At 42.5% G+C, this 27,619-nt stretch overlaps 1 protein-coding gene across 1 annotated transcript in view; it reads right to left on the bottom strand.

Moving 5' to 3' along the window:
* Positions 1-27,619, bottom strand: part of LOC140489028 (guanylyl cyclase C-like) — a 151,009-nt gene that overhangs the window by 66,678 nt on the left and 56,712 nt on the right. Inside the window, exons 6-12 of the mRNA XM_072588267.1 lie at positions 25,695-25,791; positions 23,122-23,236; positions 16,208-16,343; positions 15,763-15,848; positions 12,889-13,003; positions 6,871-6,952; positions 3,048-3,153 (exon numbers count right to left, since the gene is read on the bottom strand). Coding sequence (XP_072444368.1) covers positions 3,048-3,153; positions 6,871-6,952; positions 12,889-13,003; positions 15,763-15,848; positions 16,208-16,343; positions 23,122-23,236; positions 25,695-25,791 — 737 coding nt within the window. The remainder of the gene's footprint in view (positions 1-3,047; positions 3,154-6,870; positions 6,953-12,888; positions 13,004-15,762; positions 15,849-16,207; positions 16,344-23,121; positions 23,237-25,694; positions 25,792-27,619) is intronic.

Raw genomic sequence — 27,619 nt, 5'->3', positions numbered from 1 at the left:
GGTAGCAGCGCTGGCCACTGAGCCACCATGCCACCCACTCATCACTCACTCTTTTAAACTCTAATGGCTTTAGGTCTAACCTGTCCAACATTTTGTCATAAGACAATCCTTTAATCCTAGTTTTGAAGAAGAGTCTATAGGACTTGAAGCATGAACTCTGTTCTTCTCTCTTCACAGATGACACCAGCAACACCTGTATCCCATGAGCAAATAAGCAAAAGTGCATGAGGACAACCAGATTCCTTCGCGTCTCCGAGCTCAGCAATCTCTCACTATTTCAACAATATGACTGTTTTTTACTACCAAAATGGACCATTTCACGTATTACCACATTATACTCTATTTACCAAATCTTTGCCCACTCATCTACCTGAGTCAAATCATCTGCAGAACTTGCTGTCCTTTCCTCCAAGTAATTGAGCTATATTGTAAACCGTTGAGCTCCCAGCATTGGTCATGTGGCACACTACTCATTACATCTTGACAAGCTGAAAATGAACAATTTATGCCTACTCTCTGCTTCCTGTTAATTAGCCAATCTTTTTCCGAACCCAATATGCTCCCCTCCTGCTTTAAACAGATGTTATTAAATTGGAAAGGTTGCAGAAAAGATTTACAAAGATGCTGCCAGGACTAGAGGGTTTGAGTTATAAGGCGAGGCTGGATAGAATGGGACTTTTTTCCCTGGATCATTGGAGGTTGAGGGGCGGCCTTATAGAAGTTTATAATACCATGAGGGGCATAGATAAAGTGAATAGCCAAGATCTTTTCCCTAGGGTAGGGAAGTCCAAAAATAGAGAGCATAGGGGAAAGATTTAAAAAGGACCTGAGGGGCAACATGTTCATAGAGAGGGTGGTGTGTATATGGAGTGAACTGCCAGAGGTAGTTAAAGGTGGGTAAAGTTATAACATTTAAAAGAAATTTGGACAGGTACATGGATAGGAAAGGTTTAGAGGGATATGGGCCAAACACCGGTAAATAGGGCTAGTTCAGTTTGGGAAACCTGGTCGGCATGGATGAGTTGGACCAAAGGGTATGTTTCTGTGCTGTATGACTCTATGACTCTATGACTATGAGCTTTTATGTTCTTCAATAACCTTTGATATGGCTCATTATCAATTCCCTTCTGGAAATCCAAGTACAACACATCCATGGTTCCCCTTTATCCACAGCAAATGTCATCCAATACATGGGTAAACATGATTTCCTTTTCACAACACTACGTTAACTCTCCCTGATTACCAGAAATGTTTCTAAGTTCCATGCTATAATTTCTTTAATAATACCTTCGAACATTTTCCCCATGACATATGATAAGCTAACTCGCAAGTTGATTCCCTGTCTCCCTCACTTTATAATTAAAAGTGTTACGTTATCCATCTGCGAATCTCATCACACAATTCATGAATCCAGGAGTTTTGGAAAACAAAACCAACAAATCAAGTATCTCACTAGCCATTTTTATAATATTCTAGGATGAAGTCCGTCAGGATCCGAGCAGTTGTCAGCCTGAAGCTCCAACAACTTGCTCAGTCTCACTTCTCTGGTGATTGTAATTCTTCTGGGTTTCTTGTCCCTTCCATCACCTGATTTATCACTGCTTTGAGAATGTTACTTTATCCTGCATAATGAAGGCTGACGCAAAATACTCTTCAACTTATCTGCCATCTCATTATTTTCTACAATCAATACTCCAGACTCAGGATATCTTCTGCAGGATAAATCCCCACTTTATTAACTTTTTTCTTCTTAAAATATTTATTAATGACTTTCACTATCTGCTTTTATACTCTGGCTGTTTCTTTTTACCACACTGCAATATTTCCCTCCTTATTAATTTGCAGTCATCCTTTGCTGTTATTTACATTCTGTCCAATCTTCTGAAAGTCTATCTGTTTTTGCAAACATATATGCTTTTCTGTAAGTATGAAATATATTTAATCTTTCTGATTAACCATGGAGGGTGGGTTTGTTCCTTGAAAATGTTCTTATTCCTTGCATGGCGTCTTTTTATGTTCTGAAAATTCCCCTTGAGTGTTTGCATCTCTACTGACCCATTTGGGCAGCACAGTGGTGCAGTGGTTAGCACTGCTACCTCACAGCACCAGAGACCTGGGTGTGGAGTTTGCACATTGTCTACATGGGTTTCCTCCCACAATCCAAAAAATGTGCAGGTTAGGTGAATTGGCCATGCTAAATTGCCCGTAGCGTTAGGTAAATGGGTCGGTGTGGACTTGTTGGGCCGAAGGGCCTGTTTCCACACTGCAAGTAATCTAACCCTTTCACCTCGGTTATTAATTCACTTTAGCTAGGTCTGCCTTCATTTCCTCATAATTACCCTTATTTAATTTTTTTTAAAATAGTGTCAGACCCATTCTTGTCTCTCTAATTGAATATAAAAGTCATGAAGAACCATCTGGACTCAAAGTGTAAGCTTGCTCTCACTTCACGAATGCTGACTGACCCACCGTGATTTCCAGCATTTTTTTGTTGTCAGTTCAGATTCCAGCACCTGCACTAATTTGCACCTAAGTCACTTATGGTTGCTGCTAACTGGGATGTCTTCACAATGAGGTCATTAATTATTCCCATCTCACTGGGGTCCATCCATTTTCAATGGTGTTGTTCGTGGAGTAAAACGTAGCCAGAAAAAAAAGTGTAAATGTCCTGCATCACATACGTTGAGGTTTAAAACTTTGTTATCGAGTCACGCAGCATGGAAACAGACCCTACTGTCCAACAGTTTAGGAAGCCATTCAGTTCAGAGGAAGCTAGGGATGGACAACATAATGGCCACATCCCATAAAAGAACAAAACAAAATGCTTGGATCAAACCTAGCCTTTAATCGCCTGTACAGTTTGGAAGGCTTATTGAAAAGAGGGCTGAAGAAGGACTTATACCCGAAACGTCGATTCTCCTGCTCCTTGGATGCTGCCTGGCCTGCTGTGTTTTTCCAGCACCACATTTTTCAACTTATTGAAAAGATGCCCAATATAAGCCTTGCCAGCCCCTGTTCATGTTGCTACTGTTTCTGGTTAGATTTACCTTTAGGTTGATGCTGATTTTTTCATCTCCCTCCAGTGGGATGATTTGGTCACTAGAAATATGTGACCATTTCTTTTGGTACATTTTCCGTTCCTTTCTGTACTTCCTGTTGGCAAAGCATTTGGCAAATTAAAAGAATTAATGTGCACCTATAAGCTATTCCTACGCCTGAAAAACAGCAGAGAAATGCAAAATTAGTGGAATTCGGGATCAAGTGAAAATATGGGAGCCATTAAACCATCATTTAAATTGAACAGATTCTTAAATACAGTGTGGATATCCGAGATACTGTATTTATCATCCTGTGGCAGAAGGTAGATAAAAACAGTGGGAAAGGAGGGCTCCAAACAATATGGTGGAACATTATAATTAGTCTTTTAATAGATCAGGAGAAAAACAGCATGAAAATGTTTAACTTCAAGAGTTCATAGGGATCAGTGAGGGACTAGGACTGACTGTCACAATCAGCACCTCATTTAAGGGGCTACAGGCCGGATTTAAATGTTTCCTGCTGGCTGGTTTAAAGGTGGGGAAGGCACATGTCCACATCAACATACTCATCTGTTCCAGGTGCAATTTTACTTGCAGCCACCTTTTTGTAGCCCAGTTGAGACCCTTAAGGCTGATTAACTGAAAGGCCTCACCACACTGCCACTGGGATGTAACCAGTGGTGGGAGAAGTCCAAGCCAAATAGGCAGCCCAGTTGCTTTACCCGCACAGACTCATGGAAGGTGGTGGGTGCTCTTCTTAACAGGCTCTCCGGTAACCCACAACCATTTTCTGGCTGTCAATCCATCCCTCCACAGCTAATTTTCAGTGGCACTGCCAGTACCAGAGGCATCTGGTTATAGGGCAGCATGGTGGCACAGTGGTTAGCACTGCTGCCTCACAGTGCCAAGGACCAGGGTTTGATTCCATCCTCGGGTGACTGTCTGTGTGGAGTTTGCACGTTCTCCCCGTGTCTGTGCAGGTTTCCTATGGGAGCTTTGGTTTCCTCTCACAATCCAAAGATATGCAGGTTAGGTGGATTGGCCATGCTATAGATGTTGTGGTAATTTGATTATGAGGTCCTTGATTGGGGTTGTTAACTTGGGCCAACCAGGAGACAATGGCTGACCTATATTAAATAGGACTGAGAATCTCCTCAGTTCAGGGGACTGACTCAGAGTTTGCTGGTCACAGCCAGTATTCTGTGCACGAGTAAATAAAGGATGACTTGGTGATAGGATACCAGCCTCTGTGCAGTTACTCCAGGTGTGCTGGCTAGGTAGGTTAGCCATGAAAAATGTAGGGTTACAGAAATAGGGTGGGGGTGTGGGATTGGGTGGGATGCTGTCTGGAGGATTGGTGTGGACCTGATGGGATGAATAGCCTGCTTGCATTCTATGATTCTACAATCTGGATTGCTAAATATTCAATTGGGAAACATGTGTTCACAAAGCTGATGGAACATAGGAGGTGTGTACCTGAATGGACCAAGCTCCAGTGATTCCAAACCTCTTCAGTTCACAGAATCCTTGAATTACTATGCAGCAGAATGAAGCCATTTGGCCTACCATGTCTGCACCAAAATTCATCTGTGCATCAGAAGCCAAGCTCCGTTAAGCATTTCTTAACTGTGTGGAAAAAGGCTGTTTGGCCCATCAGGTCTGCACCAACACTCCAGAGAGCATCCTACACAAACCCAGGCCCCTAAATATCCCCATAACCCTGCATTCACCGTGGCTAATCCACCTAACCTGCACATCTTTTGACTATGGACTAAATCGGAGCACCCAAAGAAAATTTTTGGCGGGACGTTACTCATACTTTATCAGCACAGAGGTGGAACGAGTGGAGAGTGTCAAGCTCCTGGTAGTGGTAGTCCACAATGAGCTCTCTTGGACTCTTCATGTGGATGCATTGGTTACAAAGACCCAACAATGTCTCTTCTTCCTCAGGCAGCTGAGGAAATTTGGCATGACGGCGAATACCCTTGCCAACTTTTATAGGTGCGCCATCGAGAGCATTCTGTCTGGATGTATCACTACCTGGTATGGCAACTGTACCATTCAAGATGGTTACAGTGAGTGGTGAACTCAGCCCGGACAATCATAAAGGCCAACCTCCCATCTATAGAATCCATCTACCAGGCCCGCTGTCAAGGAAAGGTCTCCATCATTCTCAAAGATCCATCCCACCCTGGCAATGTTTTTCTACAACCTCTACCATCGGGGAGAAGGTACAGAAGCCTGAATACACGCCCCAGCAGGTTTCACAACAGTTTCTACCCTACTGTTGTTAGAATACTGAATGGACTCACAAACCCTTAACATTCACTTATACCTATGTTTTTGTTCCTGCCGCTGTTTACCTCTTATTTACTATCAATGCTACTTAACTATATATTGCTCACAAGACAAAGCTTTTCACTGTACCTCGGTACCCGTGAAAATAAATTCAATTCAATTTAACTCGGGCAAGACACAGGGAAAATGGGCAAACTCCACACAGGCAGTCACCCAAGGCTGAAGTGAACACAGGTTCCTGGCACCATGAGGCAGCAGTGCTAACCACTGACCTACTGCACTGCTCATAAGCTTGATGTTGGACTGTTGGTGCCAATGTTGGGCTGGGGTGGATAAAGTGAGAAGTCACATGACACCAGGTTGTCGTCTAACAGGTTTATTTGAAATCACAAGCTTTCGGAGCACTGCTCCTTTGTCTGGTGACTTCAGTTTTTTGTTAAACTGCAGCAAGGTTCTCTTGAGCTGCCCCTACCACTGACCTTCTGCCAAAGGTTCAAACTGATCTTGTAAGTCAGGATGGCTTATTGTTGCCATCATGGCTTCACTAAAGTGCACTGCTGGTTTTTTGCTTTGTCTCTGACATCTCCACGAGTGGGTGAGGATCATGAAGAGAGGTTGAGTAATGCTCCCACATCACAAATAATGCTGCTGGATGTTATAGCTCAGAGAGCCCTGACAGCTTTCAGAATTACTACCCAACCATAAAAATTCAGTACTTTACCTAGGATAAAAGCAAATTACTGCGGATGCTGGAATCTGAAACCAAAAGAGAAAATGCTGGAAAATCTCAGCAGGTTTCGAAACATCAGCTCTTTTCTCTCCTTACAGATGCTGCCAGACCTGCTGAGATTTTCCAGCATTCTCCCTTTTGGTTTCAGTATTTTACCTACATGCCCATGTGTGGTAAGCTAAGGAAAATGTAAATATGTGGGAAAACATGACCCAATCCCAAGTGGGAGCCCTTCCTGTTTATACCCTGCCTCCATACTTAGTCTCAACACAAAACTCCAGCCCAAATGTTTAACTAGCTCTCAGGATAATCTCTCAATTATATGGTGATCTAAAGAAGGGGTTTGGTATAAGTTTAACTCATTGAGTCTGATGGGGCCCAGTTATGTCTGTCTCTTTGTGGGGTACATGGATTTTTTCTTGTTCCAGTCCTACTCCACTCCCTCCTCATAACTCTTCCTCTGGTACACATCAGTGGTGCTGCTTCCCTCTCTCAAATGGAATTGTAAACAATTATCCAGTTTGCTTGTAATTTACATGTTTCCCTCACCTTCACCTGGTCCGTCTCTGACTACTTTCCTTCTTTGATGTTTCAGTTAAAAAACACAGTTTTGAAGAAGGGTCAGTGGACTGGAAACAGCAACTCTGTTTTCTCTCTACAGATGCTGCCAGACCTGCTGAGTTTGTCTAAGCAATTTCTGTGTTTGTTTTTCACTCTTTAATTTATCTTTCATCTCATTTCTGGGTCATGCAGGGGCCAGGTTGCTTGCTTCATTTCTTTATCAAATACATTTCTGCTACTCACCGCAGTATAACGAGAGTGATCATCATAATCAACACGACAATGACAGTCAGACCTACCACTGCCATCTCCAGCTTCAAAGTGCCTGTAAGAGTTAGAGGGTTTAAAAGCTGGTTAAAGTGGAAGATCCACATCACACTTAGACATTACTAATTCAGCATGTAACCTCCCACCTAAGTGCTCCAGTCCCACAGTTCTGCTGTTGGGCTATTATCCAGTTGCACTACATTCCTATGGCCCATTAGAAAGTGAACACGTTCTTCAGATTAGAATCACCCTGACAGCACTTTTTAAAATCTCTATCTCCAATATTTTTAGAACTAATTAAAATAAGGTTCAGAGATTTTTTTTTAATGTTGTTACACTCCCTTGTATTTCTTGCATCATTGTTCTGAAAATGGAATTTCAATTCCTGGAGATATCAGGACAATTCTAGAGGTTGGCAACTCTATACTCAATAAAGTTGGGAAATCAAAGATTGTGCTTGGAACAGCCTGACCGACATCTTGAGGCTGCACATGGACAGGAGTACTCTGAACTCTTCCTTTGGTTAGGGATCCTCTCCCTGCCACACAGTATCTTCAATAATCTTCCCCCTCCCCCCCACTCCACTCTAACCTGACTTCCTCTGAACTTGCTGCACTCCATTGTCTAAGGTTCAACCCTGACTTGGTTATCAAACCTGCCAAGGATTGCATTTAGAGTTGTTTTAAAGGAAAACCAGGCTAATTTTTACAACATTTTTCTCCCGCTATTTTTTGTGTCTTGAGGCCTGGAAATATTAGGTATCCTAATGTGTTTTCAGTTATATTTTAATCTGCCAGAATGGGAATTCAAATCTTGAGACATTCCTATTTCCCCATAGCCCCAGTTTTGGACTTGACATAAAACTTGCAACTCGAGAAGGGGCCCACACAATTGTTATAATGCCAGTAGTTAATGTAAATTTAAATAATATTTTAGAGAAATCCCTCAAACATAGAGGTTCCCTTACTCAGAGTCCTTATTCTAACTTCCTTAGAATCCCTACAGTGTGTAAACAGGCCCTTCAGCCCAGCAATTCCACACCAACCCTCCAAAGAGTAACCCACCCTGACCCACTCACTTATTTCTCTATGTTTCCCCTGACTAGTGCATCTAACATTATGGGCATTGGCCATTTAGCATGGCTAATCCACCTAACCTGCACATCTTTGGATTGTGGGAGGAAACCAGAACACTCCAGAGGAAGCCCATGCAGACACAGGGCGAATGTGCAAACTCCACACAGCCACTTGCTAGAGGCTGGAATTGAACCTGGGTCTCTGGCACTGTGAGGCTGTAATGCTAACCACTGAGCCACTGTGCAACTTATCAGCCTTCTAAATTGAGTGAGGAGCAGGAATAATCTCAAGAACAGAGCTTCTCTGTTGGATAAATACACATTATGGTCCTAAATAATAAGGGTGTAGCTAGTCATGTGGTAGTGAGAACTTGAGTGGTGCTGAAAAAAAGAGATGTGTTGTTGAAGCTTTTTGTCTTGCGGTCATCAGGATAGGTGCAAGAATTCCAAATTTGTAAGGGAACAACAATTTATTCGACATGATAAAAACATTACTGACAGCAAATGGTCAAGGAGTTGTCACGTCATGAAGAATGCACCAGGGGACAGTTGTCCCACAAGAATTTGTGCAATGCCTGGGCAAATTCCTTTTGCTTAGAGATGACTTGGCCCTGTATATGAATATCTCCTGCTCCTAGCAGGGACTAGGCCTGTAAATGAATCCATGCAACTTCAAGCGCCATGATTATGTTTCAAAAGTACTTCATTGACTGTACAATGTTTTAGACATAGCTTAAAATGGTGAAAGGTGCTGCAGAATCAGAGGGATGCCATTTGATACTCAACCCATCATGCTTGTGTTGACTTTTCAGTAGCGCTATTTGGAGCTGCACAGTGGCTCAGTGGTTAGCACTACTGCCTCATAGGGACCTGGGTTCAATTCCACCCTCAGACAACTGTGTATACATCCTCTGTGTGGGTTTCTTCTGGGTGCTCCAACTTCCTCCCACAGTCCAAAGATATGCAGGTTTAGTGGATTGGCCATGCTAAATTGCCCATACTGTTCAGGGATGTGCAGCCTGGGTGGATTAACCATGGGAAATGCAGGGATGTGATGGGTCTGGGTGGGATGCTCTTTGGAGGGTTGATATAGACTCAATGGGCCAAATGGCCTGCTTCCACACTGTAGGGATTCCACTAATTTCATCCCAGTTTCCTCCTCTTTCCCATTTGTTTTTGCTTTTGTATTTGTTTTTCTCTTCAATGTTCGTTTGAGAGCTGCAACTGAATGTGCAGTCAGGCAGCACGTACCATATCATAACAGATGACTGTAAAAAGATGTTTTCTTATTTTGCCTCTGGTACATTTGACAATGATCTTACATGTTTGCTTCTATTTCCTAAGCTTGTGCCATTGGAACATTCCCACCTTAATTACACTATGAAACTATTAAAAATGTTGAACACTTCCATCAGTGGTTAGTACTGCTGCCTCACAGCACCAGGACCTAGGGTCAATTCATGCCTCGGGCAACTGTCTGTGTGGAGTTTACACATTCTCTGCGTGGGGTTGCTCCGGTTTTTTCCCACAGTCCAAAGATGTGCAGGTCAGGTGAATTGGCCATGCTAAATTGCCCATAGTGTTAGGTGTGTTAGTCAGAGGAAAATGGGTCTGGGTGGGTTACTCTTCGGAGGGTCAGTGTGAACTTGTTGGGCTGAAGGGCTGTAGGGAATCTAATAAAATAAATCTCCTTTAATCTTCTGTTTACAGAACAGCCCCATCTTCTCCAGTCTCCCCATCTAATTGATTTCATTCCTGGTGTCATGCCAGTAATTTTTCAAAGATTCTTTTGTGGAGCATGGATATCACTGACAAAGCCAACCATATTTTCCATCCCTAATTTACACAATCAGTGATAGTTTCATGACTAACTGTTAAATTCAGACTTTTATTTGACAAACAATAACAGAAATTGCTGGAGAAATTCAACAGTTCCGGCAGTATCTGTGGAGAGAAAACAGTTAATGGTTTGAGTCGAGTGACCTTTTTTCAGAGACACTGGACTCAAAACATTCAAACTGCTTTCTCTCCATTGATGCTGTCAGACCTAATGAGTTTATCCAGCAATTTCTGTTTTTCCTTCAGATCTTCAGCATTGTTTTAGTCTGGAGTTCTGGATTACGAATCCAAAAACACTGTCAGCATACCATTATAAGGAAGATATTTTTAATTTGGAGAGGGTTAGGAATGATTTACCAAGATGTTGCTGGAAATGGAGAACTTGAATTATAAGGAGAGGCTGGATAGGCTAGGTCTTTTTTTCACTGGTGTGTAGGAGGTTGACAGGTGACCTTTAGAAGCTAATAAAATAATACCAGGTATAGATAGAGTTAAGGCAGTTGTCTTTTCCCTAGGAAGGGGGATTTCAAGACTAGGGGGCACATTTTTAAGGTGAGAGGAGCAAGATTTAGATAAAGTAACCCACCCAGACCCATTTCCCTCTGACTAATGCACCTAACACTATGGGCAACTTAGCATGGCCAATTCACCTAACCTGCACATCTTTGGATTGTGGGAGGAAACCAGAGCACCAGGAGGAAACCCACGCAGACACAGGAAGAAAATGCAAGCTCCACACAGACAGTTTTCCAAGGCTAGAATCAAAACTGGGACCCTGGTGCTGTGAGGCAGCAGTGCTAACCACTGAGCCACTGTGCCATCCCGTGAGCCAACTTTTTTATGCAAAAGGTGGTTCACGTATGGAATGAACTTCCTGAGAAAGTGGTAAATGCAGGTACAATTACAATGTTTAAAAGACATTTGGATAGATATATGAATAGGGAAGGTTTAGTGGGATGTGGGCCAGAAGCAAGCAGGTGGGACTGGTTTAGTTTGGGATAATGTTCAGCAATAGACTGATCGGACCGAAGAGTCTGTTTCCATGGTGTGTGACTCTATGATTCTCTGACTCTGTGACTATTATCTTGCCTTCTACCTCTTCCCCGAAACCATGGCACCATCCTGAAGTGTAATGGTAACCAGAGTTAAACATAATTCTCCACATATATCTCTATTTTAAAAAGCCAATGATTAAAAAGCCAACAGCCTTCTCAACTTGTCTGACTAACCTTAAACATTTATGCAATGAGTCGGTAAGTCTCTCTTTTCCTGCACTTATTTTCAACTCGTGCTATCAGTAATAGCAAAGCATTGCAGATGCCAGCGATCTGAAGTGAAAACAGAAAATGCTGGAGAAACTTGGCAGGTTTGGTAGCACAAGTTGAGATAGAATCAGAATTAATGTGTTGAGTTCAATATTTTTTGAATAGTTCATCAAGTTTCATGCCATTTTGTTTAGAATGCCTTTCTTCCTTCCTATCAAAATGTACCTTGCCACATCTCTTGGCTTTCAAATTTAATTTACTATGTGTCTCTACAGTTTACCATTCTATTTGTGATGTCCTTTATGAAGTTAAAACCCTCCAGGATTGTAGCGAAGGCTGCATGAATTAAAAAGCAATTTCCAGCATTTTGCTGGGAACAGCCAAGAAGAGAACAAAATCACAGTATCATGGAAAAATATTCAATATTTGGAATCCAATACTTTATGTTTTGGTTGCACATCTGTTCGATGGGTTGGCAGGGTCAGCTGGTTGGTCATGGAATTTAAGAATCATGCAGCACTTGACAACATTTGCTAGCTCTGGGACAGCCAGTAAATTAGCTCCTCTTTCCTCTACTTCTTTCATTGCCCTGAATATTTTTCTCTTTCAAGTTTTCCCCAATTCTCTTTGAACATTACCTTTCTTCTATTGTTGTTTCAGGAAGTGTATTCCAGCTGATTGCATAGAAAAAGTCATAGAAATCCTACCGTGTGAAAATAAGCAATTCAACCCATCAAAATCACATCAACCCTCTGAAATCATCCAACCCAAACCCACCCGTTACCCTGCATTTCTCCTGGTTAATCCATCTAATCTGCACATCCGTGGACACTATGGGCAATTTAGCACGGCCAATCCAACTAACCTGTACATCTTTGGACTGTGGCAGACATGGAGAGAATGTGCAAACTCCACAGACGGTTGCTTGAAGGCAGGATTATCTAGATTAGATTACTTACAGTGTGTAAACAGGCCCTTCGGTCCAACAAGTCCACACTGACCTGCTGAAGCGCAACCCACCCACACCCCTACACCTAAAACTACAGGCAATTTAGCATGGCCAATTCACCTGGCCTGCACATCTTTGGACTGTGGGAGGAAACCGGAGCACCCGACACAGACACGGAGAGAATGTGCAAACGCCACACAGAGAGTCGCCTGAGGCAGGAATTGAACCAGGGTCACTGGCGCTGTGAGACATTGTACAGCCCAATGTCTCCATGCCTCCTCACTGGTTCTTTTGGAAATTTATTTTTAAGTATCTGTCATCTGGATAGTGACCTTACAACTATTGGAATGATTTTCCTCAAATTACTCTGCCAAATCTTTCATAATTTGGAACACCTCTCCCTTTAACTTTCTGTGAACAACAGCAACTTCTCTTGTCTTTCTATGTAGCTGGAAGTCGCTCATCCACAATATCATACTAGTAAGCCTCCTTTACAGTCACATTCACACTTGACACCCATCCTAAAAATTACACTGCAGCAAGTTAAAAATCACACAACACCAGGTTATAGTCCAACAGGTTTAATTGGAAGCATGAGCTTTCGGAGCGACGCTCCTTCATCAGGTGGTTGTATCAGGTGGTGCTCCGAAAGCTAGTGCTTCCAGTTAAACCTGTTGGACTATAACTTGGTGTTGTGTGATTTTTTAACTTTGTACACCCCAGTCCAACACCAGCATTACCAAATCATGACTGCAGCAAGTGACACCTTTCCCTACACCTCTGAGTACCAATGGAATTGTGGCCCTACACCAGAAAATGGTCCAGCTGGCTATAGCCTAGCAGAGTCAAATCTGGCTAGCACCTACCTTGTGTGGATTCAGGAGCACTATTGGGCAAACCTTTGTCCCACACAAACTCAGGAATGGGGTCAAGGCCGTGGATGCTATGATTCCTGGTGTCAAAGTGAAACCACGTTTTGTACTGCAATTAAAAAGGAATAATTTAGTAAACAATGAATATGAGAAGAGCAGACTTGAGGAGGACACGGTCACACTGCTGAAATGGCAGACATATGGAAGCTAGACTTTAACACAGAGAACTGTGAAGTGACACATTTTGAAAGAAGAAAGCAGGAGTGGCAATACTGGGGTGACACAATAGCTCAGTGGTTAGCACTGCTACCTCACAGCATCATGGTCCCAGATTCAATTCCAGCCGCAGGTGGCTGCCTGTGTGGACATTCTTCCTGTGCCTGTGTGGGCTTCCTTCCACAGTCACAAAGGTGCGCTGGTCAGGTGGATTGGCCGTGCTAAATTGTCCATAGTGTTAGGTGTATTAGTCAGAGGGTGGGTCAGTGTGGACTGGTTGGGCCAAGGGGCCCGTCCACACTGTAGATAATCTAATCAAAGCCTTAAAAATAATTTTAAAGAAACAGCAAATTCAGAGTTTTCAACTACCAAAGGTTTGAAGATGGAAGAATGATTTATGAAGGTTGGTTATAAATGATGCTTGGGGTATAAATGAAGGAAGTTATGTTGAAACTTTATAAGTTATTGTTTAGGCTTGAGATGAGATACTGTCCAATTGTGTTCAGAAAGGAGAATGCAGTGAAGTTTTACTTAAGTGGCACTGTCGAGGAGGTTGAGCAATTCATCAACTTCACCAACACATTCCACACTGACCTTAAATTTACCTGGACCACCTCTGACACCTCCCTCCCCTTCCTGGACCTCTCCACTCCATTAATGATGACCGACTTGACACTGACATTTTTTACTAACCCACCGACTCCCATAGCTACCTGGATTACACCTCTTCCCACCCTACATCTTGCAAAAATGCCACCCCGTATTCCCAATTCCTCCACCTCCGCCGGATCTGCTCCCAGGAGGACCAGTTCCACCACAGAACACACCAGATGGCCTCCTTCTTTAGAGACCGCAATTTCCCTTCACTCGTGGTTAAAGATGCCCTCCAACGCATCTCGTCTACATCCCGCACCTCTGCCCTCAGATCCCACCCCTCTAACCGTAACAAGGACACAACACCCCTGGTGCTCACCTTCCACTCTACCAACCTTCACATAAACCAAATCATCCGGCGAAATTTCCACCACCTCCAAACAGACCCCACCACCAGGGATATATTTCCCTCCCCACCCCTTTCCGCCTTCCGCAAAGACCGTTCCCTCCATGACTACCTGGTCAGGTTCACGCCCCCCCTACAACCCACCCTCCCATCCTGGCACTTTCCCCTGCCACTGCAGGAACTGTAAAACCTGTGCCCACACCTCCTCCCTCACCTCTATCCAAGGCCCTAAAGGAGCCTTTCACATCCAAAGTTTTACTTGCACATCCACTAATATCATTTATTGTATCCGTTGCTCCCGATGCAGTCTCCTCTACATTGGGGAGACTGGGCGCCTCCTAGCAGAGCGCTTTAGGGAACATCTCCGGGACACCTGCACCAATCAACCACACTGCCCCGTGGCCCAACATTTCAACTCCCCCTCCCACTCTGCCGAGGACATGGAGGTCTTGGGCCTCCTTCACCGCCACTCCCTCGCCACCAGACGCCTGGAGGAAGAACGCCTCATCTTCCGCCTTGGAACACTTCAACCCCAGGGCATCAATTTGGACTTCAACAGTTTCCTCATTTCCCCTTCCCCCACCTCATCCTAGTTCCAAACTTCCAGCTCAGCACTGTCCCCATGACTTGTCCGGACTTGTCCTACCTGCCTATCTCCTTTTCCACCTATCCACTCCACCTCTTCTCCCTGACCTATCACCTTCATCCCTTCCCCCACTCACCCATTGTACTCTATGCTACTTTCTCCCCACTCCCACCCTCCTTTAGCTTATCTCTCCACGCTTCAGGCTCACTGCCTTTATTCCTGATGAAGGGCTTTTGCCCGAAACGTCGATTTCGCTGCTCCTTGGATGCTGCCTGAACTGCTGTGCTCTTCCAGCACCACTAATCCAGCGAATGATGGACATTAGTCATGCAGAAAGATTGGGAAAGCCGAGATAGTAATCTTAGTTTACTAAGGGTAATATTGTTATATAAATTAAACCTTTTCCCTCTATTATCATTTGTAAGGGAAGGTTACGGAGGCTAGACTAGCATTCCATTGACTATAGAAGAATAGGTGATCTAATTGTGTGTTGTAAATTATCAAAGGATGGAATGGGTATATAGGGATAAATTATTTCTGAAGTGGAAGAATCCAGAGCCTAAGGAAGCACTTTATTATATAGAGATTGAAGCTGGGGGACAATTGAAAATCTTAAAACAAAATTTGATAGATTTTGATTAGGCAAGGACATAGAGGTCCATAGAACCATGACATTGTAGTACAGAACACCCATGATCTGAATGAATGAAGGCATGGGGTTGAGGACTGAATAAATCTCCACTTGTTTTTTTTATTGAAAGAGTCAATTAATGAAGAGGGATTTTTATAGAGAAGTTCTAAATTGTGTAGTATTTTGGTAGATTAGATAAGGACAAACTGGTTCCTCACTGTGATCTGGAAACCATCTTCCAAAAGGTTGGTGGATTCAATAGTAACTTTCAAAACGGAATTGGGATAAATACATTTTTTTTTAAAAGCCTCATGACTGCCACAATTTGAAGACAAGATCATGTGACATTGCATTGCTTAATGCGATGCTGCACACTGTTTCATTAGCATATCACAGAATGACATCTGAGCTCTCCAATCTGGTTAAAGAACCTACCTTTCCTGTTTTGACTGAGGTATACAGAACAGTCAGGTTAATGTCTCGATCTCCAAACTCATCCAGGTGGATTGGTCCCAGGGCTCCTGTAATCAAACCAGATGTGATTTAATCCATTTCCTAGATCAGAATTTTCTCCACTTATCTCTTTTCTATCTTCAAGTTCACAGAACTCACTTTCTGTTTAATTTTTCTTCTTCCTTACCTGTTTTGTGATCCCTATTCACAAACATTCTTCTCTTGCTTTCTCTTCCTTGGTCTACCTGCTGTTTCTCAAACATGAGTCCCCCTTTCTACAGTTCTATTGTTTCTGCCTCCAATTATTTCAACTCTCTCCTACCATTCTTAAGTATACTTTTAATTCCAAAGTCTCTATTTGTTTTCTGTTATTCCCTCCTTTCTTAAGCCTGTATAACAAGTTTGTTAGTGGGAAGGAAATACTTACCTTGGAAGGAGATATTTCGAAAGTTTTTACTGAAGTCAGTTGGTGTTGGGGACTGATTTTTCATCAGAAAATCTTCAAGTACCATACTGAAGAGCAGAACAGCATCATAATAACCAAGCACATAGTCGTTGTACATCTGAAACACATATAAGTTCAGATTTGAATTTGACAGCTCATAGCATGTCCTAATGATTACTGGATCTTTAACAAGTTATGTTCTGATGGTTAACACCAAACAAATCATTGCCACAGGGAATTCAATATATCAGACCTGTTCCAAAAAAGGCTCATCTACATTTTGGAGGAGAAAGTGAGGACTGCAGATGCTGGAGGTCCGAGTGGAGAGGGGAGTGCAGGAAAAGCACAGCAGGTCAGGCAGCATCCAAGGAACAGGAGAATCAATGTTTCAGGCAACATTCCTGATGAAGGGCTTATGCCCAAAAACGTTGATTCTCCTGCTCCTCGGATGCTGCCTGATATGCTGTGTTTTTCCAGCACCACACTCTCGACTCATCTACATCTTACCTACTTCACCTGTTGTTCTAATGTCTTCCCACAGCCCATGTGTATTTCTCTTATCAAGGACTCTACAACATAATTAATCTCCAACCATAGCTCATACATACTCTATTCTCTTATGAATCCTACAATACATTCACCTGGATTGATTCACCAGGTTAGCTGCTGAGACTGTATTGATTGATGTAAACCAATTCAGCATCCGATGTATGTATTTTTCAAAAGTGTCAGTATAGTGATCCACCAGTTTTCTGAAATGCACTTTTTTCCCAAGATTTGGAGATGCCGGTGTTGGACTGGGGTGTACAAAGTTAAAAATCACACAACATCAGTTTATAGTCCAACAGGTTTAATTGGAAGCACTAGCTTTCAGAGCGCTGCTCCTTCAACAGGTGGTTGCAAAGTCTTACAATTGTGTACTCTACAACCACCTGATGAAGGAGCGTCGCTCCGAAAGCTAGTGCTTCCAATTAAACCTGTTGGACTATAACCTGATGTTGTGTGATTTTTAACTTTTTTTCCAACTAATTATTATTTTAAAATACAGATATGATACCCCTCTTTTCACCCGATCCTTTTAAAATGCATGGATAAAATCAGACTAGTGACTTTGTCCTTTTCATGTTTGATTGCTTTTGAAATGTTTTTCTCTTTTTATTTTAAATATAATCATCCTTTTTTAAATTACATCATCAACTATCATGTGCAAAGCCCTATTCAATGATAAACACTGAAGAAAAGCAATTCATTAATATTTCTGCCATTTCTCTATTAAGGTACTGTTGCGTCTGTTATTATCAGATCAATCAATGTGATATTAAATATTCACAAGACTATTTCCCTTAAAAATTATTTGCTATTTTGTTTCATCTTGCTTGACAACTTAATTTCATAGCTTATCTTTTCTTCTCCTTTGTTTTTACTTCTTTTTTAAATCTCTTCATGTTCTTCCCATACATGCTATCCCCACTGTTTATATTCATAATTCTGGATGTAAGTTTGCTGGCTGAGCTGGAAGGTTCATTTTCAGATGTTTCGTCATCATACAAGGTAACATCATCAGTGAGCCTCCAGTGAAGCACCAGTGGTATGGCCCGCTTATTATTTGTGTTTAATTTTCCTTGGGTTGACGATGTCATTTCCTGTGATGATGTCATTTCCTGCAGTGACGTCATTTCCTGTTCTTTTTCTCAGTAGATGGTAAATGGGATCCAAGTCAATATGTTTGTTGATAGAGTTCTGGTTGGAGTGCCATGCTTCTAGGAATTCTCACGCGTATCTCTGTTTGGCTTATCCTAGGATGGATATGAGTAGTCTGGAAGTCATTTCCGAGATGTCTTTGACATAGGGGAGAGTGGTTAGGGTTTCTGGGTTCGTTTTGCTTGTTTGTTTGGGTATGTTGCTGAGAAATCGGCGGACTGTGTTCATTGGGTATCCATTCTTTTTGAATACACTGTATAGATGATTTTCTTCTGTCTTCGTAATTTCTCTCTGCTGCAGTGTTTTGTGGTTCATTGAAATAATGTTCTAACGCAGCTCCATTTGTGGATGTTAGGACGTTTGCTTCTGTAGTTCAGTATTTGGTCCGTATGTGTTGTTTTCCTGTAGAAGCTGGTTTAAAGTTTCCCATTGGCCATTTGCTCTACTGCAAAATCTAGAAATGGAAGTTTGTTGTTTTCCTCCTCTTTAATGAATTTTATGCCAGTAAGGGTATTATTGATGATCTTGAAGGTTTCCTCTAATTTGTTTCTTTTAGTGATGACAAAAGTGTCATCCAAATAGCAGACCCAAAGTTTGGGTTGGATGGCTGGCAGAGCTGTTCATTCGAATCTCTGCATTACTGCCTCTGCTAAGAACCATGGTATCGGAAAACTAGCCACCAGGATACATGAACATCAACTAGCCACAAAAAGACAGGACCCACTCTCACTACTATCTTTACATACAGATGAGGAGGACACCACTTCGACTAGGACAGCACATCCATCCTAGGATAAGCCAAACAGAGACATGTGCGAGAATTCCTAGAAGCATGGCACTCCAACCAGAACTCTATCAACAAATATGTTGACTTGAATCCCATTTACCACCCCCTGAGAAAAAGAACAAGAAATTACATCATCACAGGAAATGACATCACAAACTCAAGGAAACCTAAACACATAAATAAAAAGCGGGCAATTCCACCTGTGCTTCACAGGAGGCTTACTGATTATGTTACCTAGTATGGTGATGAAATGTCTGAAACTGAACCTTCCAGCTCAGCGAGCAAACTTACATCCAGAATCTTGACCTGAACTAGAGATCTTCTCAAAATTTGTTCATAATTCTCTTCACACAGCCTTCCATGTCTTTATCTATTTTCAGGGACAGATTAGGATTTACCTTGTTGTTTATATCTTTTTAACTGGATTCTGTTGACTGCTGTGTTAATTATTTCCTATTGCTGCTCAATATAATTGCTTGCTAATATTTTTATCCACTTTATTTTCCAAAGTGCTATTCTCATTCTGCAGGGTCGAATTTTCAGAAATCTATAATGCTGGTTTTGATTATGTCGATATCTTTCTCAATCATTTTCATAAAGTACATGAATTCATGATCACTATTTCACTGATATTATCTTACTTATAGAATCAAATAATGGATGCAGCATATAAGGAGGTAGTTTGGCCTGTCATGTCAACATCAGCTATCTGTAAGAATTACACAATTAGTCTCACTTTACCATCTTTTCCTTGTAACCTGCATTTATTTTCTCATTAAATAATGACCTATTCCCTTTTGAAAACCATAATTAAATCTATTCTGCATCATCCTTTGTAACAATGCATTCTAGATGCTAACCAGTTGCTACATAAAATAATTACTCCTCATGTCCCTGTTAGTTCTGTTGGCAATCACGTTAAATTGATGTCCTCTGATTCTCAACCCTTTTACAAATGGCACTGTATCTATCCACACCTTCTGGACACTTCATGATTGAATACCTCTGTCAAAACCCCTCCTGTTAATTTTCAAAGAGAGTAAACCCAACATCTCCAAGTAACTGAAGACCCCCATTGCTGGAATGTTTCGTCTAAGTCTTTTCTGCACACATTCACATCCTTCCTAGAGTCTGGTGCCCAGAATTGGACACAATACTCCAGCTGATGGTCACCAGTACTTCCTTATTTTTGTACTCTATACCTTGATGTTTAAGTTCCAAGATTGCAAATATCGTTGAAACTGCTTTTTAACCTCTAACCTTCAATGCTGCATATACACCCTTGGGTCTCTCTATTCCACGGTCCCCTTTTAAAAGTGTTACCCTTTATTTTTCTTGCCTTTCCTTATTATTCCTACCAAAATATACTACTTCACATGTCACTGCATGACATTCCTTCTGCCACCTATCCATTCATTCCATCAGCCTGCCTGCATTCTCTTGAAATCTATTACTGTCCGTCATACAATTCACAATATTTCTACATTTTGTATCAACTGCAAATTTTGAACATGTGCCCAGTTAACAGAGACTAGATTTATATCAAGAAAAGCAGCAGCTTCTGACACTGACAAAATGAAATAAAAGGACATAGATATAGGTGGCACAGTGGCTCAGTGGTTAGCACTGCCTCCTCACAGCATCAGGGATCCGGGTTTGATTCCAGCCTCTGGCAACTGTGTGTTTAGAGTTTGCACATTCTCCAGTGTCTGCATGGGTTTACTCCGGGTGCTCCAGTTTCCTCCCACAGTTCAAAGATGTGCAGATTAGGTGAATTAGCCATGTTAAGTTGCCCACAGTGGTCAGAGGTGTGGTGGTTAGGCACATTAGTCAGGGGAAATGTAGAGTAATAGGGTAGGGAAATGGATCTGGGTGGGTTACTTTTTGGAGGGTCAGTGTGGACTTGCAGTGCCAAATGGCCTGTTCTCACACTGAAGGGATTCTAATTCTATGTAGTGAAATGGCAGTTTCTGAATGTCTCCCAGAAATGTTCTACGTTATTCCTTTATCCTCGGTCACTGCCTCTTCCTTTTTCTATCTTCTCTACATAATTCCCCATTACTAGTTCAAGTAACAAATTCTTTTTAACATATTGGGGTGAATTTGGTGAGAATATATATTTCTTGTTGGGGAGTGCAGCCTCTGATGGGCAAATAGGTCCTCCCTAAAGATGTAATCCACTTTGTGTTTGCCTTTACATGGGTCACAGATCCTGCTGGACGACCGACTTGACACTGACATTATTTACAAACCCACCGACTCCCATAGCTACCTGGATTACACTTCTTCCCACCCTACATCTTGCAAAAATGCCATCCCGTATTCCCAATTCCTCCGCCTCCACCGTATCTGCTCCCAGGAGGACCAGTTCCAACATAGAACACACCAGATGGCCTCCTTCTTTAGAGACCGCAATTTCCCTTCCCACGGTTAAAGATGCCCTCCAACACATCTCGTCCACGTCCCGCTCCTCCTCCCTCAGACCCCACCCCTCCAACCGTAACAAGGACAGAACGCCCCTGGTGCTCACCTTCCACCCTACCAACCTTCGCATAAACCAAATCATCCGCCGACATTTCCGCCACCTCCAAACAGACCCCACCACCAGAGATGTATTTCCCTCCCCACCCCTTTCCGCCTTCCGCAAAGACCGTTCCCTCCGTGACTACCTGGTCAGGTTCATGCCCCCCCCTACAACCCACCCTCCAATTCTGGCACTTTCCCCTGCCACCGCAGGAACTGTAAAACCTGTGCCCACACCTCCTCCCTCACCTCTATCCAAGGCCCTAAAGGAGCCTTCCACATCCATCAAAGTTTTACTTGCACATCCACTAATATCATTTATTGTATCCGTTGCTCCCGATGCGGTCTCCTCTACATTGGGGAGACTGGGCGCCTCCTAGCAGAGCACTTTAAGGAACATCTCCGGGACACCCGCACCAATCAACCACACCGCCCCGTGGCCCAACATTTCAACTCCCCCTCCCACTCTGCTGAGGACATGGAGGTCCTGGGCCTCCTTCACCGCCGCTCCCTCACCACCAGACGCCTGGAGGAAGAATGCCTCATCTTCCGCCTCAGAACACTTCAACCCGAGGGCATCAATGTGGACTTCAACAGTTTCCTCATTTTCCCTTCCCCCACCTCACCTTAGTTCTAAACTTCCAGCTCAGTAACTGTCCCCATAACTTCTCCGGGCTTGTCCTACCTGCCTATCTTCTTTTCCACCTATCCACTCCACCCTCTCCTCCCTGACCTATCACCTTCATCCCCTCTCCCACTCACCCATTGTACTCTATGCTACTTTTTCCCCAACCCCACCCTCCTCTAGCTTATCTCTCCACGCTTCAGGCTCACTGCCTTTATTCCTGATGAAGGGCTTTTGCCCGAAACGTCGATTTCGAAGCTACTTGGATGCTGCCTGAACTGCTGTGCTCTTCCAGCACCACTAATCCAGAATCTAGTTTCCAGCATCTGCAGTCATTGTTTTTACCTCGTAACAGTTAGTTGTTGTCCATTTTAGTTAGACAGGAAATTACATTTAAAATAAAGAATATCTGTGAGGGAGTTAGAAGCTCATAACCCGATCAAAACATATGATAAATATCTCTGGTCGGTATCTGAATACATAACTTTGGATTTAACTTTAACTTTTACCTGCTATCCCACCTTCAAATACATTGGCAGGAGAAGGGCAAAAAATACATCCCATTTGAAAGTAGTCTTGTTCAAATTATAGGGATCCCTTCATTTCCTTATCCTCTTCACCTCCCTCCTTGCTCAATTAATATTAGGGTCGGTGAAATCCCCCATGATTACAGTCCAATGTCTTTTACTTATTTTCCCAGTGACCCTATCAGAAGTAAACATGGGTAAGATACAACTTCTAATTGGGTGAGCAACAGGCATTTAGGGAAGTAATTTTTGGGAGTCTCTGAGAGAGCCAAGAACCAGGAAGTGGAGGCTTTTTCTGCCAAGACATGGCATTAATACCAGTGCAGATGAAGTCTATCACCTCAGCACATTTCCTTCCAGTCCCAGAAATGTGTCAGTGTCCCATGTAAAGGAACTCCACTTTCCACACCAGTTCTTTAAAAGGTGCCAAACTATCTTCGAAGAAGAGATAGATTATTGGAGGGGAGGGATAAAGGGAAGTAAAAAGTCTTCTCTATGGCAGGATGCAGAATAGAAATCACACCGAGGTATCGGGGCACTTCTCTTGAGAGAAGTGACTTCACCTGTCAAAGGAATAGTGCCCAAAAGCTTGTGATTTCAAATAAACCTGTTGGACTATAACCGCGTGTTGTGTGACTTCTGACTTAGTCTAACACTAGTATCGCCACTTGAGGGTTTAACAATTGGACCTGACGCTATCTACAAGTTTTGTTTCGGGAGATTTACTTCTTACCACTGCAGTGTTGTTGGCCTCTTGTGAGGTCTGTTTGTAAACTGAAGGCAGAAGGGTTACCACCAGAACTTGTTTCATGTAATCCATTGAATCTGCATCAGGGGAGTAGGTGTGACTATCAGAGAGAGGAATGGATAGGGTTTGAGAAAAACAATACGGAGATCAACACCTTCCCCATCAATTTCCAGCCCCAACACCCAACAGTATCATTTTGTTATTAAAAGTATGACAATACATAAACCCTTGAAGAGAATAAGACAGCAGCCTAATACTATAAGGTTGTAGGTTAATGTCCTTTGCCTGACTATGGGCCAATGTTCTACTTCAACTATTTGCTGAAAAAAGTGCTAACTGGATTAAGTAATTCCTCACAATGTGGAAAACCATAGGTCCACAGTATGGCATAAAATTACACAATGCAGTGAAAATGCCAGCTTCTGAGCACTGGCAGGAGGGTGCAGAAGGTCTCGTGGTTATGGGGCTGGCCAGCAAATCCAAAACTTCAAATCCCAACACGTGACTGGATCTACTGATGGTACCTATGCTGTACATGAGCCTTCTCACACCTGTTCACCTAGCACGACAATAGGTTGAGAATATGAATTCAATAATGCTTATTTTGTGCTAGCATCAGTGTTGTACAACAGTGCAGATGTTATAATTTTAGAATCAAATAAACTTATAACACAGAACAAGGCCATTCAGCCCTATGCTGAGTCTTTGCAAGTGCAGTTTCCTTTTTTCTCATTCGCCCACCTTCTGCTCACATCTTTGCAAATTCTTCATCCTCAAGTTTCTGGTTGTCATCCTTTTAAAATTTAAAATTATTTGTGGAATCTACTTCTACCACCTTTTCAAACTGAGTGTTCCAAGGCTTCCTAATTTTCTGAGTGCAAGGATTTATCCAAATATTCTCTGTCAATCTTTTGCAAATGATTTTAAGTCAAAGATACTGGTAACTGTCACATTTGCAGAAGGGTTACACAAAGCAAACCTCTCATCATGGTAAAAACAATGACTGCAGATGCTGGAAACCAGATTCTGGATTAGAGTGGTGCTGGAAAAGCACAGCAGTTCAGGCAGCATCCAAGGAGCAGGAAAATAGACATTTCGGGCAAAAGCGCTTCATCAGGAATAGAGGCAGAGTGCCTGCAGGGTGGAGAGATAAATGAGAGGAGGGTGGGGGTGGGAAGAAAGTAGCATAGAATACAATAGGTGAGTGGGGGAGGAGATGAAGGTGATAGGTCAGGGAGGAGGGTGGAGTGGATAGGTGGAAAAGAAGATAGGCAGGTAGGACAGGTCATGGGGACAGTGCTGAACTGGAAGTTTGGAACTGGGGTGAGGTGGGGGAAGGGGAAATGAGGAAACCTCTCATCATGTTGAAAGCTTCTCATAAGTTCATTTCTTCACCTTCTCTTGCACCAAACACCTCCTAACCTTTTCACAAATTTATGAAGACAGTGTAGAGAGGGCTATATTCTTCTGGAGTGATTATCCATAACACTAAAATGGCTCCCATGCATGTGCAGATACAGCCACTAATGTCAACTGTCTGTGGGCACTGCTACTGACATCACAGTGCCAGGATGCACTGTGCGTGCGCCGCTGATGTTACTAGGCTGGGGCTGAGGGCATTAGGAACACTGGGAATGAGGGTCAGTGAGTGGTGGGGTCCTGACAAAGTGGTGATACCTCCCCCCGGTAGTGTCTGTGGAGTGGGTTTCCTTAGCTGCCATCCTTTCCTACATTTGCCCATCACTGCTTTGTCAGCCGGCTGTCTCCCAACCACTACTCTGCCTGGAGCCCATGGCCCATGCCCAGGGGGCCAGGCCTACTGCTGCACCCATTCCCCTGCACCTACTGTCACACAACAGGTGATCCATGTGAAAGCGGGTATAATTCCAGTCAGACACTGCACTGCACATGCTCCAGTGATCACATTATGCATGTTCTAGTCACAGAACTGCCGTGCATCATCGCAATTAATTCCTGTCATGCACATAGGACACAGTTACAACATTTGTACACACTTCTATCACTTACAAATGATGCCGTTTTGACTTTGTACATGTGGCATCCCCAAGCTTATTCTTTCTTGAACCATTGCTGCACAGCTCCAAGGGTGATTTCAGCTCAGATATGGTGAGCGAAATGGCTTCCTTCTACATCATAAATTTTCTATGTTTGATTAGACAGTTTAGAGGGAATTTTCTCATTCTAACTAGTGCTTGTACGTCACATTAGAATTATTTCTTTATTTTTCTACTTATATTTTGATGGTCTGTTATGCGTAACTATTTTAACTTTTTTTCTCTTTACCACTCTGTACTGAAGTTTTTTGTACCTAGGTACCTTTGTACATAAGAAGGTGTCATGTGTGGCAACATTTTACACTTTTCACTGTACTCCTGTACTTTTGTACTTGACTGCATGAGACAATAAAAATCTAAATCTAAATCAAATGGCAAAAGGCAAAACCTGCAGTGTATCATCTGACAGGAAAATTTAGATTTTGCTTTGCTGGTGTTGACTTCTATAGTCAGTGAAAATAACGCTAAAAGTATGGTACTTACTTGAACAGGTCTACCAGGATGATGATAATATCTTTGTCCAGGGTAACTCCATTTACTAATGTCTCAATGTCACTATTTGTTCCGCACAAAATGATCACTATGAGTAAAAATAGATTAATTGATTTTCTTCCACTAATCCATCCAAAATAACACAACAATAAATGAGGCATGAGCAGAAACAGCAATGTGATAATGACTAGATAACTTTCTTAGTTCAGCAAATTTCCTGCTAATATTCAAAATAGTGACATGGAATATTTTACATTTATACAGAGGATTGATAGGGCCTCAGTTTGTTTTTCTATCTAAATGACAGCAACTCTGACAGTATGGTATAGCTGAGTGCTGCATTAGGGGATCAAACTGGATGGTTTGTTTCTCGGGTGCAATTTGAACCCATAGCCTTCTGACTTAGAGACAACTGTGTTACTTGTTGAAATGTGGTTCAGACCCAAATTTATCAATGTCAGTAAGGTATGGGCAGCACAGTGGCTCAGTGGTTAGCATTGCTACCTCACAGCACCAGAGACCCAAATCTTTGCGGGAACACCTCTTCCAAAAAGCCTCAAAGCTCTGATGGACACTGCATCCTCCCTTTTCAAGAGCATCCAGATGTAACTGCAGAAGAGAGGCTGGAAGTTGGGAATAACAACTCCTCATAACCTGCTACCTAGACCTGTTGACGGCTACTTTTGCTAGACCATGGAACATACCCATGAGAGGGTTTATTGATATCACCTCCATCCGCGCTGAGTCCCCAAAGATCATGAGCATGGAAATGCAGTGAAACCAAAAAGATAACAGAAGAGTTCAAATAACGAAACAGCGGAAGGACATTGTCCACAGATACCATTTCTCCACAGAATAGACAGTTGGTCATGGAGTTGGTCAGCCCATATATTCTATAGTTTACAGGTCTGTGATTTGCAAACAACCTCCCCCTCACCCCCACCAATATCCTCGATGGAAAAATTAAAGAGTCCTACTTAGAAAGTCATTCAATGGGAAGCCTACCACATGGAGGTAGATGGAAATGCCAACATGTATCCAAGCAATGGATGAAGGTGAAGAAGTGATGGCTGTGCACCCATACGGGAAACCACTCCCCGCCATGTGAAAGGGCACAGAAGGAAGAACCAAATTCTCTTCTTTTATATATACAGAAGTGTTTTATATTCACCACACACAACTGAATGGCTTTTTTTCTATTACCAAATCACCCATAGTACTTTTCATCTATTAACTGAATCACACATGTTTTCCAATTAATCAAATTACATGCAATGCTTAGCAAGGGCACTGCAGATCACCAAAGGTATGTAAAAGGTAGGGATTAGGGAGGGGTCAGAATCAAAATAGAGTTGCAGAGTCTGCAAAGAACATAATTCTTTTCTTTCTCTCCCCTAATCAACCTGCCAAGAAATGTTATTACACATTTCTGGAACACATAGGACAGTCACATTGTCATCCACTCTAACCTAGGTGTCCTGGACCACAGGTAGGAACACTACCACTGTACTACAAGTGTCCCTTGGAACCTAAGTCCTTTTTCATATTCAGAAGTGCTGAACCCAACATTTTTTTTACATCCAGAAGTGCTCTTAAACACAACTGAACGTGTTTTGTTTCCCATCACCAAATCACATACTTGTTTTTCATCTATTAACCACAACCAGTAAATCACCTTTGATTCTAATTGAACAATTGCAAAGTCTATTAAGAGCAAATGTGACAGAGAGGTAGGTAGAGGGGGAGGGGGCTAAATTAAAATGGAGTTGGAGGGAACTCAAGTTTCAACTATAAAGTCCATTGAACAGACATTCTCTCATTCAACTCTGGGACAATTCTGGTTGAATCTTAACAGGACTTACATTTCCAACATTGACAATGTGTCCCCTGAATACTGCTGTTCTTTCTCTTTCATT

This window comes from Chiloscyllium punctatum, chromosome 18 (assembly GCF_047496795.1).
Source record: "Chiloscyllium punctatum isolate Juve2018m chromosome 18, sChiPun1.3, whole genome shotgun sequence".
Classification (NCBI taxonomy): Eukaryota; Metazoa; Chordata; class Chondrichthyes; order Orectolobiformes; family Hemiscylliidae; genus Chiloscyllium; species Chiloscyllium punctatum.
This window is presented reverse-complemented; position numbering and strand designations above follow the sequence as displayed.